The sequence below is a fragment of the Ziziphus jujuba genome, chromosome 2 (genome assembly GCF_031755915.1).
Source record: "Ziziphus jujuba cultivar Dongzao chromosome 2, ASM3175591v1".
Taxonomy (NCBI): domain Eukaryota; kingdom Viridiplantae; phylum Streptophyta; class Magnoliopsida; order Rosales; family Rhamnaceae; genus Ziziphus; species Ziziphus jujuba.
Window position 1 is genome coordinate 20883336 of NC_083380.1, and position 15627 is coordinate 20898962.

At 33.6% G+C, this 15627-nt stretch overlaps 2 protein-coding genes and 1 long non-coding RNA gene across 8 annotated transcripts; 2 read left to right on the forward strand and 1 right to left on the reverse strand.

Annotated features, from left to right (window-relative positions):
• Positions 1 to 395: 395 nt before the first annotated feature.
• On the forward strand, positions 396 to 6011 carry LOC107418941 (uncharacterized). 3 transcript variants are annotated; one of them, XM_016027647.4, is made up of 4 exons: positions 396 to 892; positions 1017 to 2301; positions 3087 to 3517; positions 5121 to 6011. In XM_016027647.4, exons 2-4 carry the CDS (start codon positions 1413 to 1415, stop codon positions 5919 to 5921), a joined length of 2121 nt encoding a protein of 706 aa, XP_015883133.3. In that variant the 5' UTR covers positions 396 to 892; positions 1017 to 1412; the 3' UTR covers positions 5922 to 6011. The 3 variants fall into 3 exon arrangements, with proteins under 3 accessions (XP_015883133.3, XP_024929543.3, XP_015883134.3); XM_025073775.3 differs by having other exon boundaries at positions 1017 to 2295; XM_016027648.4 differs by having other exon boundaries at positions 398 to 892; positions 1017 to 2292.
• A 2016-nt stretch (positions 6012 to 8027) lies between these two features.
• On the reverse strand, positions 8028 to 11678 carry LOC107418935 (glycine-rich RNA-binding protein 3, mitochondrial). The gene is made up of 5 exons (XM_060814578.1): positions 11520 to 11678; positions 10602 to 10755; positions 10453 to 10521; positions 9961 to 10067; positions 8028 to 8919 (listed from the first exon to the last, which is right to left on the reverse strand). The coding sequence occupies exons 2-5, from the start codon at positions 10744 to 10746 to the stop codon at positions 8248 to 8250; spliced, it is 993 nt and encodes a 330-aa protein (XP_060670561.1). The 5' UTR covers positions 10747 to 10755; positions 11520 to 11678; the 3' UTR covers positions 8028 to 8247.
• Positions 11679 to 13391: 1713 nt separating this feature from the next.
• LOC125422513 (uncharacterized) lies at positions 13392 to 15308 on the forward strand. 4 transcript variants are annotated; one of them, XR_009635851.1, is made up of 5 exons: positions 13392 to 13575; positions 14085 to 14182; positions 14557 to 14653; positions 14833 to 14908; positions 14992 to 15308. It is a non-coding gene; the product is annotated as an uncharacterized LOC125422513 (long non-coding RNA). The 4 variants fall into 4 exon arrangements; XR_009635853.1 differs by having other exon boundaries at positions 14587 to 14653; XR_009635850.1 differs by having other exon boundaries at positions 14091 to 14182.
• Positions 15309 to 15627: the final 319 nt, after the last annotated feature.

Below are 15627 nucleotides of genomic sequence, written 5' to 3' on the forward strand. Positions count from 1 at the left end.
AAATACTTCATCTAAAATATGAGAAGAAAAAATTGTATGAGGAAGACATAGTATGATAATAACTTTTTCTTTTGATACCCAAAAAAAAAAAAAAAAAAAAAGATGCTTTAAAATTTTTCTATCCAATTTTCTTAATAGCCTATTAATATAAACATGTAGCATTCAAAGCTATTAACATAGAATAATAAATAATAAAAATAAACTTTTTATATTTTATTTTTAATTTACTTATAAAAAAGAAAAGAAAAATTATACATTGACATACTTAGTTGGTCCAAAAATACATAAACAATAAATAAGAAAAATCTTGCACAAAAAAAAAAAAGAAAAATAAAAAAGCGCACGATTAATTTTTTTTTGAAAAAAGTTAAAAATATATATATATTTTTGAAAAATAAGAGGAGAAAATGAAAAGGCCTCGCTTATTATCCTTGTAAGAACTGGTGGGTGTAGATAACCGAGCGAGGGTCAGGTCTTATTATTCCTACGGTGAATCTAATCCACTCTACAAATATTCACCAAAACCCATATTAAATTTGTTTCACAAAGTTTCAGAGATTCTTTAAAGTAAGCCTTCTTTTTTCCTTTTTTCTTTTTTTGTGGGTACCCCTCTCTCTCTTATTCGCAAGAACATGCAGCAATTGAAGTACTGAGCGGCTTTTACCTTCCTCTTCATATTCTTTTGTGTGCTTATTGTATTTGGCATAACGGGTTTGGTTCATTGATGGGTTTCGCAGCCCGGAGGCTCCTTCTGAATGGGTATAGCTTGGATTCTTAATTCCTTTTCCACTTGAACGTTTATTACGATTGTTGTTGTTACTGGTTGAAGGGATTTTCTGGGAAATGGAGCTTATTCTTTTATGGGTTTGGCTTACAGATTTCTCTCAATTAGGTAAAGCTCAGTTTGGTTTTTGTTTTTGTTTTTGGCTTTGTTTTCCTATTTATATACATTTGTTCAAATATAGTTCTTTTGGACGTTCTTGTTTCTGATACGGTTGGTTTTTACTGGGTTTCAGGATATTTCTCTTTCTATTTGGTTTAGGACCTTGGAGGTTTAGGAGCTTTTTGCATTGTTGAGGATTTAGACATTTCCTTTTTTTCCAACTTCAGTGAAATCTTTGAGAGTCCGATCCCAAGAACTAAGACAAGAAAACCTGTTTTGTCGGTTTTATTTACCTGGAAGTTGTTCTTAACTGGAGTTTGATCTCGTAATTATTTATTACCTCCCATAGTTTAAAGGGTTCTGATTCTTAAGCGCAGGCATTATTTATTTTATTTTTTTTTTGATTGGGATTCATGGAAATGGTTGGTGTTGGGTACTTGATGCTGAGAATTGAGGCAAAAGGGAAATTTTGCTTGGTGGAGTTGGGGTAGTGTTTTCTTTTTCTTCTTCTGTAGAAGGGAGAGCAGAAATGGATTTGTGGCTTGTTGCAGCAGCAGCTGGTGCTGGATATTTGGCCAAGTATTGGCAGAATCTTTCGGGGGATAAGAGTAGCTTGTCACGATTGTGTTCTGGGGATCCAAATTTTGGAAAATCCGAGTCACCAGATTATCCTTTCCGCAGATTGGATAGTAGAAAGAAACTAAGAGACCATGTTTCTTCAGATAGGACAGTTTCTGATAAGGAACTGTCCGATCTTAACTCGTTAGATGCTATTCAAGCAACAGAAGTGGCTTCTACTAGTGGAATCCAAAGTGAAAAGCTTGGAAGCTTGCGAAATTACCAGGATTTTAATGTACTTTCCATATCAAATTTACAGACTGGATTATCAGGGAATGAAGACCTTCAAGAGGGTGGAAATAGGTTAACTGGTGATGTTACTGATAATCACGATGATTTGTTAGCTTCTACTGGAGAAATGGGTTCTTTTACTGGCCCTATGATGAATAGAAGCTCTCTTAGAAGCAGACGCTCACATGTGCATTTCATTAAACCGGTAAGTTCTTTGGAGAGTTGTGTTATGGCTCAATTATATAAGGAACATGCTGAAATGAAAGAGTATGTGCTTAGTGCTCTTCCTTCGCCATCCGCACCTACGTTGAGGTCATTGTTTGTGACTGATGGGAATAAGATAATCAACAGAGCAAATGACAATTTATACGGGGTGAAAAGTAAGCTACATAAGGATACCTATTTACAGAAGAATGAGATTGTCTGTGGGGTTCCTCCACTACCAGAATTGGCTTCTTTGGATATTGGCAAGAAGATGCAAACAAAAAGAGGAAAGGGCGGGACTGGAAAATTGGGCAGTAAGAGTAAGATGGCCAATGGAAAACACTTCCTTTCTCAAGGTGGTACTGGTACTATCTCATCTTGATGCATTGTATTTATAGCGTAATATCCAAACATTGTTACCCTGAAATATTTACATTTACTCTTCTTTAACTGCTTAGTAATGCACATATTTCACTCATACAAATGTGAATGTTAGCATTGTTCTAAATCGAACTTCCTGGGAGTAACCTACTTGTCTATGAGGCTATTTAAGTCTGTTTCTTTGTTTCAAATTTTAACTACTAGTACTTTGTTGAATAAAATAACATTTTCCCATCAGTGTATTGGCTTAGGAGCAACTAGTCATATACATATTTACGCCATTTCAGTACAAAAAACATGGCATCTTGGCATTGGTTACAGTACAGTTGTTTGTAATTATTAAATAGCTACATTATCATTGGGGAAACTGTAGGCTGAAATTTATGTAAATTTGGTTATTCTGAGTGTCCACTTCATGCATAAATGCCGATTGGTCGACCCCACTTGTAATCATCCCTTCAAAGACCCTGTTTTATACGACAAACTGGGTAATCACCTTTTAGCCATTGATTTTATCTATGTAGGGTGCAAAATGACTTTGTAATTGGAGCAAACTTGTTTATCAAACACCTCCAACTGTGAAAGTAACAAGGTTCTAAAATCTTATCTGAGAAACCCAATCGTCAGTAGTTACCAGTTACAGCGATCTTTCAAGGAATCAAGTTGTTAAGTATCATAATTTAGCTCTTATTTCCATTGCTTCAGTTTTCCTAGTCATATTAATTGTGTTTCTCCGAAATTCATCTCCTAACACTTCTACTCTCATCAGATTCATCAGAAAAAGCAATTTTATTATGTCTTGGAATTTCTATTGGCATAATATCATCTTTTGTGGCAAACAAAAGAGAAGTTGACAAGTTGAAAGATTTATTGAAGCAGACTGAGAATTTAGTTCAAGATCTTCATGAGGAACTTGAAATGAGAGATTCATTGACAGTGAAGGAGCTAGTTAATGAGAATTATGACTCACAGGATACATGTGACAATCCCATTCATGAAAGGACACTGAATTTGTTATCCTCTGAACAAAATATTGGTAATTCTCCCAAATACAATGGTAGAGATTCATATTATCAAAAAGCAGAGGAGAGTTCAGAATCTTTGAGTAAAATTGAGGCAGAGCTTGAAGCTGAATTGGAGAGATTGGGGGTCAACGTGAATGCATCTGCTTTGCAGAGAAGATTGCCCGATCTTGTTGAGGTGAGCACCTAATTTTCTTATGCTTATTTTGATATTTATGCACTTAATTTGTGTATGGCTTGGTAAATTTTCTATTGAATTGAATGGGTTGTTATGCTGTCAAGTGTGTATGGCTCCATCATACTCTTCAAATTCATACTATTCCAGGTTTATTCAAATTTTTTAAGGTAGGAGTTAAATTATGGTAAGGTTTAGAACTTCAGTGTTTAATGTATCAACCCTAACGTAATTTTGGAAATACTGTGGGTTGATACTCTCCTCCACGGTCAGTCATACATGGTCTCTGATCAAGCTCTGTAGGTTGGTTCTGCAGTTTATTAGAGTACTAAATTCTCAAGGTATGTTGTTTGTTGTGTTTTTGTTGTATCTAATTTATGGGAATTGCACAAACTGTATGTTTGCAACTGTAGCGTACTTCCTTGCGACTTAAAGAACACATGTAAGCTTCTCTATGTCTGTAGAGCAGTATGTCATTTTCTGTCAAATTTCTGGTTATTCTTACATGTCTTGTTTCTTGAATTGTGTCTTATGTTCTATTGACAGTGGATGGCCTAGTTCTTAGATATGACAACAAATTGAAAATGGAGTTGCATCTTTTGTCCCCCATCATAAGCCCCGTGCTAGATATCAGAGGTGTCCTCCGTAGAACATGTTTGGTTCAACTTGCATTAGAAACTACAAAATTAGGAAGTAAGAGATTTAATATTTTTGTTTATATCCTTCTGGCTAGGAACTAGAGGAGAAAGCCGGTAAGAGTTTGCACTTCTATATGGATCATACGTGGTTAAGAGATTCATAGTGATTACTTTTTACATGTTGCCCAAGTAATGGAAAGCATTCATGGCGAGTGAAGGTTTTCATATTGCAGTCCCTCCAGCAGCAATGCTTTTAGTTGAAAATTAGGACTTTCTTGAATGATTACCAGAGAGAGATAATGGAGGGTGGAGAGCTTAACTTATCAAGGTCAAACTTTTTTCCTGCTAAAACATTTTTAAAAAAAGAAAAAAATTGTCTAACACTGTACAGTTATTAATTTAATGTCTGAAAGTTATTCTATGTTTTCCGATGAGACTCTGGACAGATGCCTGAAGGATTTTTTACTTTTCAAGTAGCTTTAGTGTCTGTGATTTGTCAATGGGATTTTGTAGCTAACCAGATAAGACTTCCTCTAGGCCCTTTTTGAGATTGTTCTAATGATGTGTTACTTCTGTTTCGCATGTTGAACACAATTTAGACATCTCATGTCATGTGAAATTTAATATTATTTAGTTAGAATTGATTGTGAAGAAGGAATATTCAGTGCCTTCAGGATATTAAAATTGGCTGAAGATACTGCCAGTTAATTACATCAGTCGACAGTGGAAACAAGAAACCATTCATATTTAATATAGGTTCACCACATTACTAGAAACCATTCATATTTAATATAGGTTTTCACCACATTACTAGAAACCATTCATATTTAATATAGGTTCACCACGTTACTGCTTTTTGTATAGTTTCAGTGAGCTGTTTTTTATTTTTTATTTTACTTTTTTAAATGTCATTTTGGTTGTACACTGATCTGAGTAAAATGTGCTGATAGAGATTTATGTCTTTGCAGCTTGACCCAGAATTTGTAGCAGATTTTGCTCAGGGTGAGTTGAGAGTTGACATGATCAAGGGACAAGCTGTTGACCAACCAAAGTCAAATCCAGATGAGACCGACCCTTCCACGACTTGTCACTCTGGAAACTATGCAGTCTCTCCCAGAGAGCTTAGCTTGCGTCTGCATGAAGTTATCCAATCGAGGCTCGAAGAACGTATCGATGAGCTTGAGGCAGCTCTTCAAAACAGCGAAAGGAAAGTACATCTCATGGAATCTGAACATAAAAATCGGAGGGAGTTCTCAAACAATGAATTAAGATGGTCATCGAGTCGAGAAAATTCATTTTCTAAAGAAGAATGCATAACCATGACCCAGCCTATAGTCATGAATTTATCAGGAGAAGCTCTTGATGCATATAATGAAGCTTACGAAGAGTTGATGAAGACAAGTGAGTCAGAAGAAGAGGATTCACCTTGCAGGGTTTATGAAAACATTCTGGGCTCGCATTCCCTAGGTTGTGTCATGTTCGAGAGTCAAAGCGAAAGGATAAATGCCTCAATGCCACATTCTGCAATCATTAAAGAGAAATCATTAGGTGAGTTACTTTCCCACAGCTTAAGAATGCCATCGGAAGAACAAATTTCCTGGGTTCAAAAATCAAATGACAGTTCAGATAGTAGAGATGAAATTAGTGATTTTGATGATGAAATGGAGAAGGAATTGATAAAGCAGATTGTTGAGAAAACCAAGAAAGGGTCTCCTGTAGTTTTGAACGCCCAAAAGCTGTTGTTTTCAGTGGATGAACATGAGCATTAACATGAAACAAAAATTGGTTTTTGCAGTGTATAGACCATGAAAGCAATATTTATCCAATTTCATACAAGTAATCTATTTCTTTATTCTTTATTTTGTTCACTTTTCAAGCAACATCAGTATTCTTGGCCCACTTATCAAAAAAAAAATATATATATATATATATATCAGTATTCATGGCCGTTACAATATCCAACCTTGAAGGAGGGGGAAAAAAAATCACCAGAATGTTGACCCAATCAAAGCGTTTCCGAATTATTTGGCCCTTACCATAACCTTTTTTCCACGTCTGTGTATTCTTCTGTGAAACCAGGTCAGCTGTACTATCAGCTTTCCTAGAAGCAAGCAAGCGTACTGAGCTGTTTTATTATTATTATTATTATTATTATTATTATTTTGGTAAGCTTTCTGAACGCATGGTAAATTTCACACCATGTATAATTTTATTGGACAATTTTATCCACTCTATAAAAAATACTAACTACATTAATATTTTAATTATTTTTTAATATTCCAGCAATACAAATAAATATTTTAAATAATCTTAAATATTAAAAAAAAAATTATTAGATACTATACAACACTACAAGAATGTATACCGACAACACAACAAGATTGTTGTGACTAAATGTTTTTTTTGTTTTTGAACCGGACCAGGTGTTTATTTGGTCAGGATTAAAAGGCTTGTGACTAAATCTAAAACCATATTCGTTTTACATTATATTATTATAACTTTCTCAAATATATATATATATATATATATATACACAGATATGAGTCCGTTTATAGTGCGAACATTCGTATATTTTTATCATGCAGATCTCATTACTGACAATGATTTTTAAATAAACCATTATAAATATTATTACATAGAAATGGATGTTAATGGTGGTTTCTTCAAAAACCGTCGTTTTTTAAATAATCCGTACCATAATACGGTGCAGACCATCTGTATTGTAAAATTTTACCACCTATATATATATCATAATTTATTTTTGTTATTTAAAAACTTTTTTTATATTTTTGTTCCAAAAAATAAACATTGTTTCTCTCTCCCTCTTCGTCCCCATGCCTTAGCTTTTTCCAAAACTCTAAGAAACCTCCATCGCCGAAATTGAGCTTTTGTTAGAAAGCCAGACCGGAATTCCATCCCTATGCCCTAGCTTCTTCTTCTTCTTTTTTTTATTTTTTTTAAAGACATAATAAACCTCATCCCTTTTGACCTCTCTCTCCAATGCCCTATCGCCACTATTATTCGTCACAAGAATGCCTTTGTTAATCTGTGATAGTCATAGTAGATTTCTTTATGTATCGGCTAATTATTCCTTTGAATTTTGCACTTCTGCTTTGAATTTATGCTATTCTCTCTCTGCAATTTACATTATCATGTTGGAACTGAGGTGTGATCCAGAGTATATCCGATTTCTCTAGTTGCTACTTCTCTTTGCCCCAAGTTTGGTTATTTTTGCTATGAATCGTAGAATTCATAGGATTTTGCTATCTAAGGAGGGTTTAGAGGATTTTGCAATCTCACAAAGGTAGTAATAACCGGGGCTAAAGAGGTCAAGGAATTCAAAGTTCAATGGTTGTTTCAAGGTTCATAAATTTCTTTCCTCCATGTTAATTGGGGTTCTAAAAATCATTACTTTATTGTTTTAATACATCAAGAGTGGAAATTGTGAATTGTAATGTATTTAAACTTTATTTCAAGTTATTAAATGGAAAATAGATATACATTATTACTATAGCTCGCAAATACATGTTTTAATATAGATAATACATAGAATATAATAAAGTTAACATAGAATAGAACTTCCCAGAACCTCAATAATTCCACTTTCCCGCAGCAATTTGTCCTCATCACCCTTTCAAGACAAAGCAGATCTCAACTTACAAATAGTTTCAAAGTATACATCTCTATTATTTTATTTTATTTCATTTTATGTTATTTTTTTTATCTTCAGTTGTTGCATGGGGGTTAGTTTTAGAATTCCAATAACTTCTGCTTCTTTCCACAAATATTCTATTTGGACCGAACAAACTAGCTATGACCGTTCAAAGCTCGAGGACAGTCAAGAAAATCCAAATTACCTGTTGTCTTCGAGAATATTGTCAGAAAGAACACCTTTGAATTATAATTATTTTTAAACTCAGGTTTATAATTGAGAAGTGCACAATAAACTGCACCAAAGTAAGTTCGAAAAGCCAAATCCACAAAAATAAAATAAACAATTTGGAAAAATACGGGGGAGGAGACTACAGCTATTACAAACAGTTTACTTCTAACGCTGAAATTAACCAAACCTTTCTTTCGAGGATACCAATCTTATCAAGCTCTTTTAGCAAAGTCAGAGTCATCATCATCGTCCCTGTAATTTCCTTCCAATGGTTCATCCTTGTTATCGTCTCCAACACCAGGACTTTCATTGCTACCAAATTGATCATTGCCACCAAATCCTGCTGCCGCATTTCCTTCAAATGCACCACTATCAAAATTGCTGCTGCCACCAAAACCAGCACTTCCGCTCTCAGATGTGTTTGTGTAATTACCACCAGTGTAGCCAACATCATTTCCAGCACCATAGCCACCGCCAGCACTTCCACCTGCATAGTTAGAACCATAATTACCTCCACTTGAAAAACTATCACCACCACCACCACTGACTCCATAATTTCCTCCATAGTTTCCTCCACCACTACCACCATACCCTCCACCACCACCACTTCCACTCCCAAAACTGTCACCTCCTCCACTTGAAAAACTATCACCACCACCACCACCACTGCCTCCATAATTTCCTCCATAGTTTCCACCACTACCACCATACCCTCCACCACCACCAGAGTAGCCACCACCGCCATAACCACCAACAGCTCCACCATAGCCAGCACCACCTCCACCATAGCCCCCACCAAAGCCTCCGCCACCATAACCACCTCCACCATAGCTAGCACGCTTATCAGTAGCATAGTTCACTCTTACTCTGCGACCATGAAGCTCCTGGTGGAAAGGGTTGTACCAAGATAGACAAGAGTCAACAAAACACCAAACTACAAGCTAAGTATTACCTAAAAACATGTACTAACATGAAATTTTTCATATCATCTATATTTAAAGGCATCGATTGAAAATTCTATACACACTCCCGGTTGAAACAACACTTCAGTATCACTAGAACACATACTTCACATGCTCCTAGAACAACATATAAAATAGGAATTCTGTAATCACAGCTCTTCATTACATTGCCGGAATCAGTAGTATAGTTTACAGAAAAAGCATCCCAAAAGCATGAAGGCATTTCTGACAGAAGAAATAGGTCATTGTCCAGCCAAGTTCCCCCAACAAAGTCTCCAAACTTCCAAATCCTATACTAAAGATTATGGGGCATTCAAGGGCATTCCAGGCTCTGTGCACTTTTTGGAATCAATACAAGATAGCATAAAATGTTATGCCAAAAATAATAATAATAATAATAATAATAATAATAATAAGTAACATCATGCTACTGGAAATTGATGGCAATATGGTGACCTACGATGAAAGAAATCCCCAGGTTTTGGGATACAGAAGTGAAGGCAAAAATTTAATGACATAAGGTCATGGATCTAAAGTTAAAACATTTATGAAGACTGTGGATGCTACAAAAACATGCCAATCAAATGGTTGAAGGAAAGAAGAAAAGGCTGGGTGTAAGACTACCAAGACTGATAACATACAACAAAAAATTATAGAGGCAGCAATTCCAACACTCTATCAAAGGGTAACCTACACAATCAAGACTGCCTCTGGTATGGCAGTGACCCATGTAATTTAACATTATAAAAATCATGCCAAAGACTATGATTCGTAATCCCCATTTCCAAAGACTTCAAAATTTTGCAAAACATAAAAACTCCAGGATTCCATGAAAAACAGCAACCATTCAATTAATTATAATATAAGAAGAGATCTTTTTACCACCCAATACTAAACTTCATTACTAGAAAAATAGCACCAAAAAATTTGCAGTTGAAGAAAAGATAATAATAATAATAATACCTGTCCATCCAAAGCCTGGATGGCACTAGAAGCCTCCTCGCTAGAAGTGTAAGTGACAAAACCAAATCCTCTGGATCTACCAGTATCACGATCCACAATGATTCTTGCTACAAGATTTATCAGGTGAAACAATATTAATTCCAAATATTTAAATTTGCAGAAGCCAAAAGAGTTTGCAAGAACTCTTAAATCAAATGCCACAACAAACCCTGGTTGATTAAAAAGATTAATAAATAAAATAAAACAGATAAACAAGAAAACCATCCACTGAAGAACCTGAAAAACACTAAAATCAAGCTTATATCATTCGTACAAAGTTGTAGGACAAGTACAAACTCTTCAGATAGTACTTTTGATTTTTTTATTAGAAAATTTTTGTTAATTAAATACTATAAACCCAATTAGAACATTGCATTTGTCGAATCACCTGAAAGGAAACAAAAAAATAACCCAAAACAATCTTGAGGACCCTTTTATTTACAAACTACATACCATCAACAATTTCACCATACTTGGCAAAAGCTTCCCTCAGACTCTGTTCATCTGTCTGATATGAAATACCTGTAGTAACACATTTGAGTAAACATAACACAATACTCAAAATAAGAATGCAGTAATTCAAAAAGGAAATATGAATTCACCTCCAATGAATAGTTTTGAACTTGCCATGGATGACATGCATCGTATCGCTTGAAAGATAGACAGTTTGGAAGGCTGCAATTCACTACTGATCTGCCTAGTCGAAGTCTGCTTGAGTATATTCCCAAGTTTACTAAAGAGAGCCATCACAGCAACCTAAAACAGATGACTTTGGAATCAGCAAAGCATGTAAAACCATTGCTGAGTAATGATTTATTTAACAATCAAAATCTAAATAATCCACGGGTGGGCCAAAATAAATTGCCATAATTACATTAGTTCACAATAAGCTTAATACAATAAATCAGCTTTCCAGTACAGTAGCCATTCACAGAATTTGCTACGTACAGCCACTTCACTATCATAACCAAAACCAATAACGATTCTTATTAACCACTTCTATTTACCACACTAATCAAAAAATTAAGCCACTTCACTATTATAACAAAACCCAACAATGGTTATCATCCATCATTCCTATTTACCACACTATTCAAACAATGAATCCCAAAACGACGAGGCATAGAAAGCAAGCACCATAAAGCTCAATGTTTAAACTCCTATTTCCATTTTTCCTTCATTTACCCATCAACCAAACAGAAGCATTCATGAAAGTTAAATTCATTTACCCATCAACCAAACAGAGCATTCATGAAAGTTAAAAAAATAAATAAATCAAACAAAAATAAAAAAATACACAGAAATACATATCACCGACAATAAACCCTTAAGAGAAATAAAGGTTACCCAATGAATATTTGTCCAAAAACCCTAATAAATCATCAAAAAAACGAAAGAAAAACCAGTAGCCATATAACCAGAGTTGAAAATCAAACCAAACAAAAAAACACTTTTTGAAAAAAAAAAAAGAAAAAAAAAGAAAAAAAAAAGGATGATCGGAAGATTTCGATTAAGCACACCTCGTTGGCTTCTCCCTCTCACTCTCTATTTCTCTGCTGGGACTGGGACTGAGTAAAACCCTAGAAGGTTTTGCTTTCTGTTTTGGGGAGGGTTTTTGTAGACGAAAGTGGGAGTTCGCTCGAGGAATTATGATCCCTTGGATTTCTACTTCAGCGGTTGGAGCCGTTGGATGAGAAACGTGGCTGTGAGGTTGAGAGATATTTGTAGAACAGCAATACGCTGACGTGTCATATCTTTATTGGGAATTGTTTTTTTTTTTGAAACCCTTTTTTCTCTTTTAGGTTACATATTAGAATTCTATCTCCTACTTATTACTATCCTTGTTCAAGGCAAGGTTTTTTTTTTTTTTTTTTTTGTTTTTTTTTTTTTGTTTTTTTTTATAATATTTATTCATTTTATTTTGTTTTCAAGGTACAGCGCTAAGGAAATCAATAAATAAATCTACGTAGAATTATAGACTTTGTAATTTCTAATTCAATTAAAACAATAATATTGCTTTTTTGGTATTTAGCATTTATGCCTAATTTTCTTTTTACAGTTTAGTCTTTAAACTTTGATTTTTAGTGCATTCGTCCCTCTTTTTTTTTGTCTATTTTTTTAGCAGTATTGGTGCACAATGCATTTAATGCAACATTTAATCATCTTCATAGGGTTATTTGATTTTGTAACTTTATTATTTTATTATTGCAGTAAATGCATTATATATCTTAAAATTGCTAAAAAGTAAGGAAAAAATAAATTAATAAGTTAAGGGTCAAAATGCTAACCAAAAAAAAAAAAAAAATCAATCAGGGATTCAAATGCAAAAGTTTAATAGTTGAGACAGTATAGATACTAAAAATCCAATGTTTTTTTTAAACAAGTAACAATATTTTGTGAAATTAACTCAATCTTGTTTGGTTGTTTGTGTGTACTTTTTTTTTGGTTTTCCTTTTTTTCTTTGAACCTTGTTTGGTAGAAATTAGAGAAAGTAGAGAAGATAGACCTGACAGGGTGGAAAAACTGAAGGATAAAAAAAATTATTAATTTCTTTTCTTGTTTGGTATGGATTGAAAAATGAAAACCTAGAAAAAGTTAAAGAGAAGTTCTTTTTGCAAATTCATTTGAACTTTATATAATCCCCACATATTTTTATTCATTAAATCACCATTTTCCTTTTTTCAGTTTTATTTTTCTATCTTTTATTTCTCTCTTCTCAATCGAATTGGGAACCATTTTTATTTGGATTCATACACGAAATCAAATCTGCAGTTTAATCTGAAAAATCTTCATATGAAACATGATCTCTTCCTTCATCAATAGTTGGTCTCTTCATTTAACCTCACAAAAACACTACCCATTTTTTTATTTACATGAAACTTCAATAGTATTAAAAATGTTCAAATAGTGATGCCCAAATTTAAATTGGTTTTTTTAAATTTATGTTTTTTGTTAATTTAAATATATTGGCAATTGTATCATTTATGATTTTGTTCCTTACATTGTAAAATCCATGAATCCTTCATATAAAACAGAAAGAAGGAGATGGCTGCAGATGATGGTTTCTATGTCTTCTGTAAGGTTGTGGAGAGAGAGGGAAAATGGGGAAAAAATTATTAGGTTTTCAAACAAAAAAAAAAAAAAAAAGGGATATTTAAGTATATTAGTTTGACATGAAACTGTATAAAGTTAATTTTACAGTACAATTAGCACTTCTCAAAAGTTAAATTGCTAGGTTATAATTTGAGCTATTTGGATGTGTTTGGTACGCAGAATTGGCCAGAATTATACGGGATTGTGTCCCAATTTTATGTTTGGTTTGTCATTTTAAGATCGAGACAACTTATTCTAAACAGTAATTTTATCTCAATCGATTAGGACTCATCTGACTCGTTCCCCCTCCCCCTCCCCCGGCTCATTTTTGTCCCAAACTCAAACAAAGCCCTACTTTGTTCTCTCGCCGAAATAGATCATTGGCTCACTGTGGAAAATCAAAGGAGCTCGCTGGAACACGGTGGAAATTGAAGGAGCTTGCCAGACATCTGCATCTCTCGGAGAAAGAAACACGATCGATGAGTATGTTTTACCCTCCATCTCTGCATCTCTTCTGTTTATTATTCTTCTTCCTTCTTCATGACCTTTCTTCTTGTCCTTTGTTGAAATGAAACCAGATCTTACTTGATCTAGAAAGTTAGGGCTTCGATTTGCAAGGACCCAGTCAAGTGTCCGGTTTCTTCCTTCTTCGTGACCTTTCAATGTTTTTTTTTTTCTCTTTAAAAAAATACTTAAAATTTTTACCAAAATCCATTTTTTGTTCCTAACGTTTAGGAAATTTTGTTTTCAAATGTTCTTTTGCAATTTGTTTTTTCTTTCGGGTTGGACAATTTTTATTTTCATTTGGTTTAGGCTTTTCATTGCAGACAAAGTTCTCAGTCCTATGCTCTCTGTTTCTCTATGTATAGATATGTATGTATGTGTTGGTGTGTGTGAATGCATTTTGATATGAAATTTGTTCATTTTGATGTTGAAGTTTGTATTAGTATGGAACAAATTTTAACGAATTTAATGTGCATGTTCTGTCTTAGAAACAGAATATATTGGATAAAGGTGTCTGGGCACTCTTCATTGTATCTTCCTCTTCCCAAATCTTATCGATTATCCCTCGAACACAAAACCTTAGCAGGTAAAATCCTCTACATACCGTTGCTATTTTCTTGTTCTTGTCTCTGAATTCTTCTTGTTAGAGTAATAAGTTTTAGCTTATGTAGCTATTAATTTATTGTATTATTATTTTATTTTTTTTGGTCTTATGCGTCTCAAGTTTGTGAAATAGTTCTAACATATTTGATCTTCTTTGTGCTATCTGATTTATTTTTCTCATTTGGTGTTGATTTCAGTTTAGGTTAGTGGAGGTATAAAATGTTTAGGCTTTTCTTTATTGGTTTGCCTGCTATGTCATTTTTATTTTAATTTCATTGAAGAAAACCTATCTTGTGTTCCTTGATTGTGAATCGTGATATAAAATCCAACAACATTCTTCTTGATGAAAATTTGAAGCCTCATGTCTCTGACTTTGGTCTAGCAAAGATTTTGGTTGATGAGGATGCCCATGTCACAACTGTTGTTGCTGGCACTTTTGGATATTTGGGACCAGGTTTGTGTTTTCTAATATGCTCTTTCTCTTATTGGTTTTTGAAATCAAGTACCAGATAGAAAAACAAAGGCAGCAGAAGGTATAACATACTATGATAATAGTTTTATATGCTTTTGTCTGATACCATTGTAATAGTATTTCCATTTATATTTGTATGGTGGTTTTCTTTCCTTTTGCAGTTAGCAGAAGAGGAAGAAATAAGAAGGTTAAGAAAGGAGCTGGTCCTTATTTTGACAGGCCCTTCATTCCCAGAAGGTACAGAAAGCTTCATCCACATTTGTTCAGGAACTCTTCCATTTTGAAAGGATTTATTTATTTTTTCTGTTTGTTTTTTGAAGATCAATGAAAAATCCAACTATTCCTAAAGAACCAAAGTTCCATACACCTCAACAGAAGATCAAATGTAGCCTGTTGTGGAATGACATGAGCTCCTACACGTACAACACTGAAGTTTGAAGACAGAAAAAAAAAAAATGTATTAGCATTCATTTGTTATCCCCTTATCCCCTTCATTGAATTAGCACCCCCTTCCTCCCTCAGTTTGTAGTCCAACTTAATTAAATATGAAGAAGCTCTTAATTGGATAAACATAATGTTTGTGGGTGAAAAAAAAAATTACAATTCTATAAGTATATAATATTTATAATTCTAGTTATATGTGAAATTATTTTTTTTTAATTTTTAGTTAATTGTTATTCATGAAATATTATATTATAATTTAATTTTAATTTATATTAATAAATTTAGGGGTTGTAAAATATATTAATATAATTTGTGGGTGTATAAAAGTATTAAAATATTGTATGCAAATATAAATATACAAATTTACAATTTCAATTAAATATAATGCTTTTTTATAAATATAAAAACATCATTTAACTTTTTCACTTTTAAAAATAATTATTTTAAATAATTATAAAATAGTCCAATCCAGTCCTCTCTGCACCAAATATGGAATAACTAGTCTACCATTC

Bases quoted from the DNA above. Each gene is read 5' to 3' on its own strand.
- LOC107418935 (XM_060814578.1), bottom strand. From the start codon at position 10,746: ATGGCTCTCTTTAGTAAACTTGGGAATATACTCAAGCAGACTTCGACT. The intron at 10,522-10,601 runs GTGAATTCATAT...GTGTTACTACAG, and splicing joins TTCAAAACTATTCATTGGAG to GTATTTCATATCAGACAGAT. The intron at 8,920-9,960 runs GTATTATTATTA...CCTTTCCACCAG, and splicing joins TCCAGGCTTTGGATGGACAG to GAGCTTCATGGTCGCAGAGT.
- LOC107418941 (XM_016027647.4), top strand. From the start codon at position 1,413: ATGGATTTGTGGCTTGTTGCAGCAGCAGCTGGTGCTGGATATTTGGCC. The intron at 2,302-3,086 runs GTACTATCTCAT...TACTCTCATCAG, and splicing joins CCTTTCTCAAGGTGGTACTG to ATTCATCAGAAAAAGCAATT. The intron at 3,518-5,120 runs GTGAGCACCTAA...ATGTCTTTGCAG, and splicing joins GATTGCCCGATCTTGTTGAG to CTTGACCCAGAATTTGTAGC.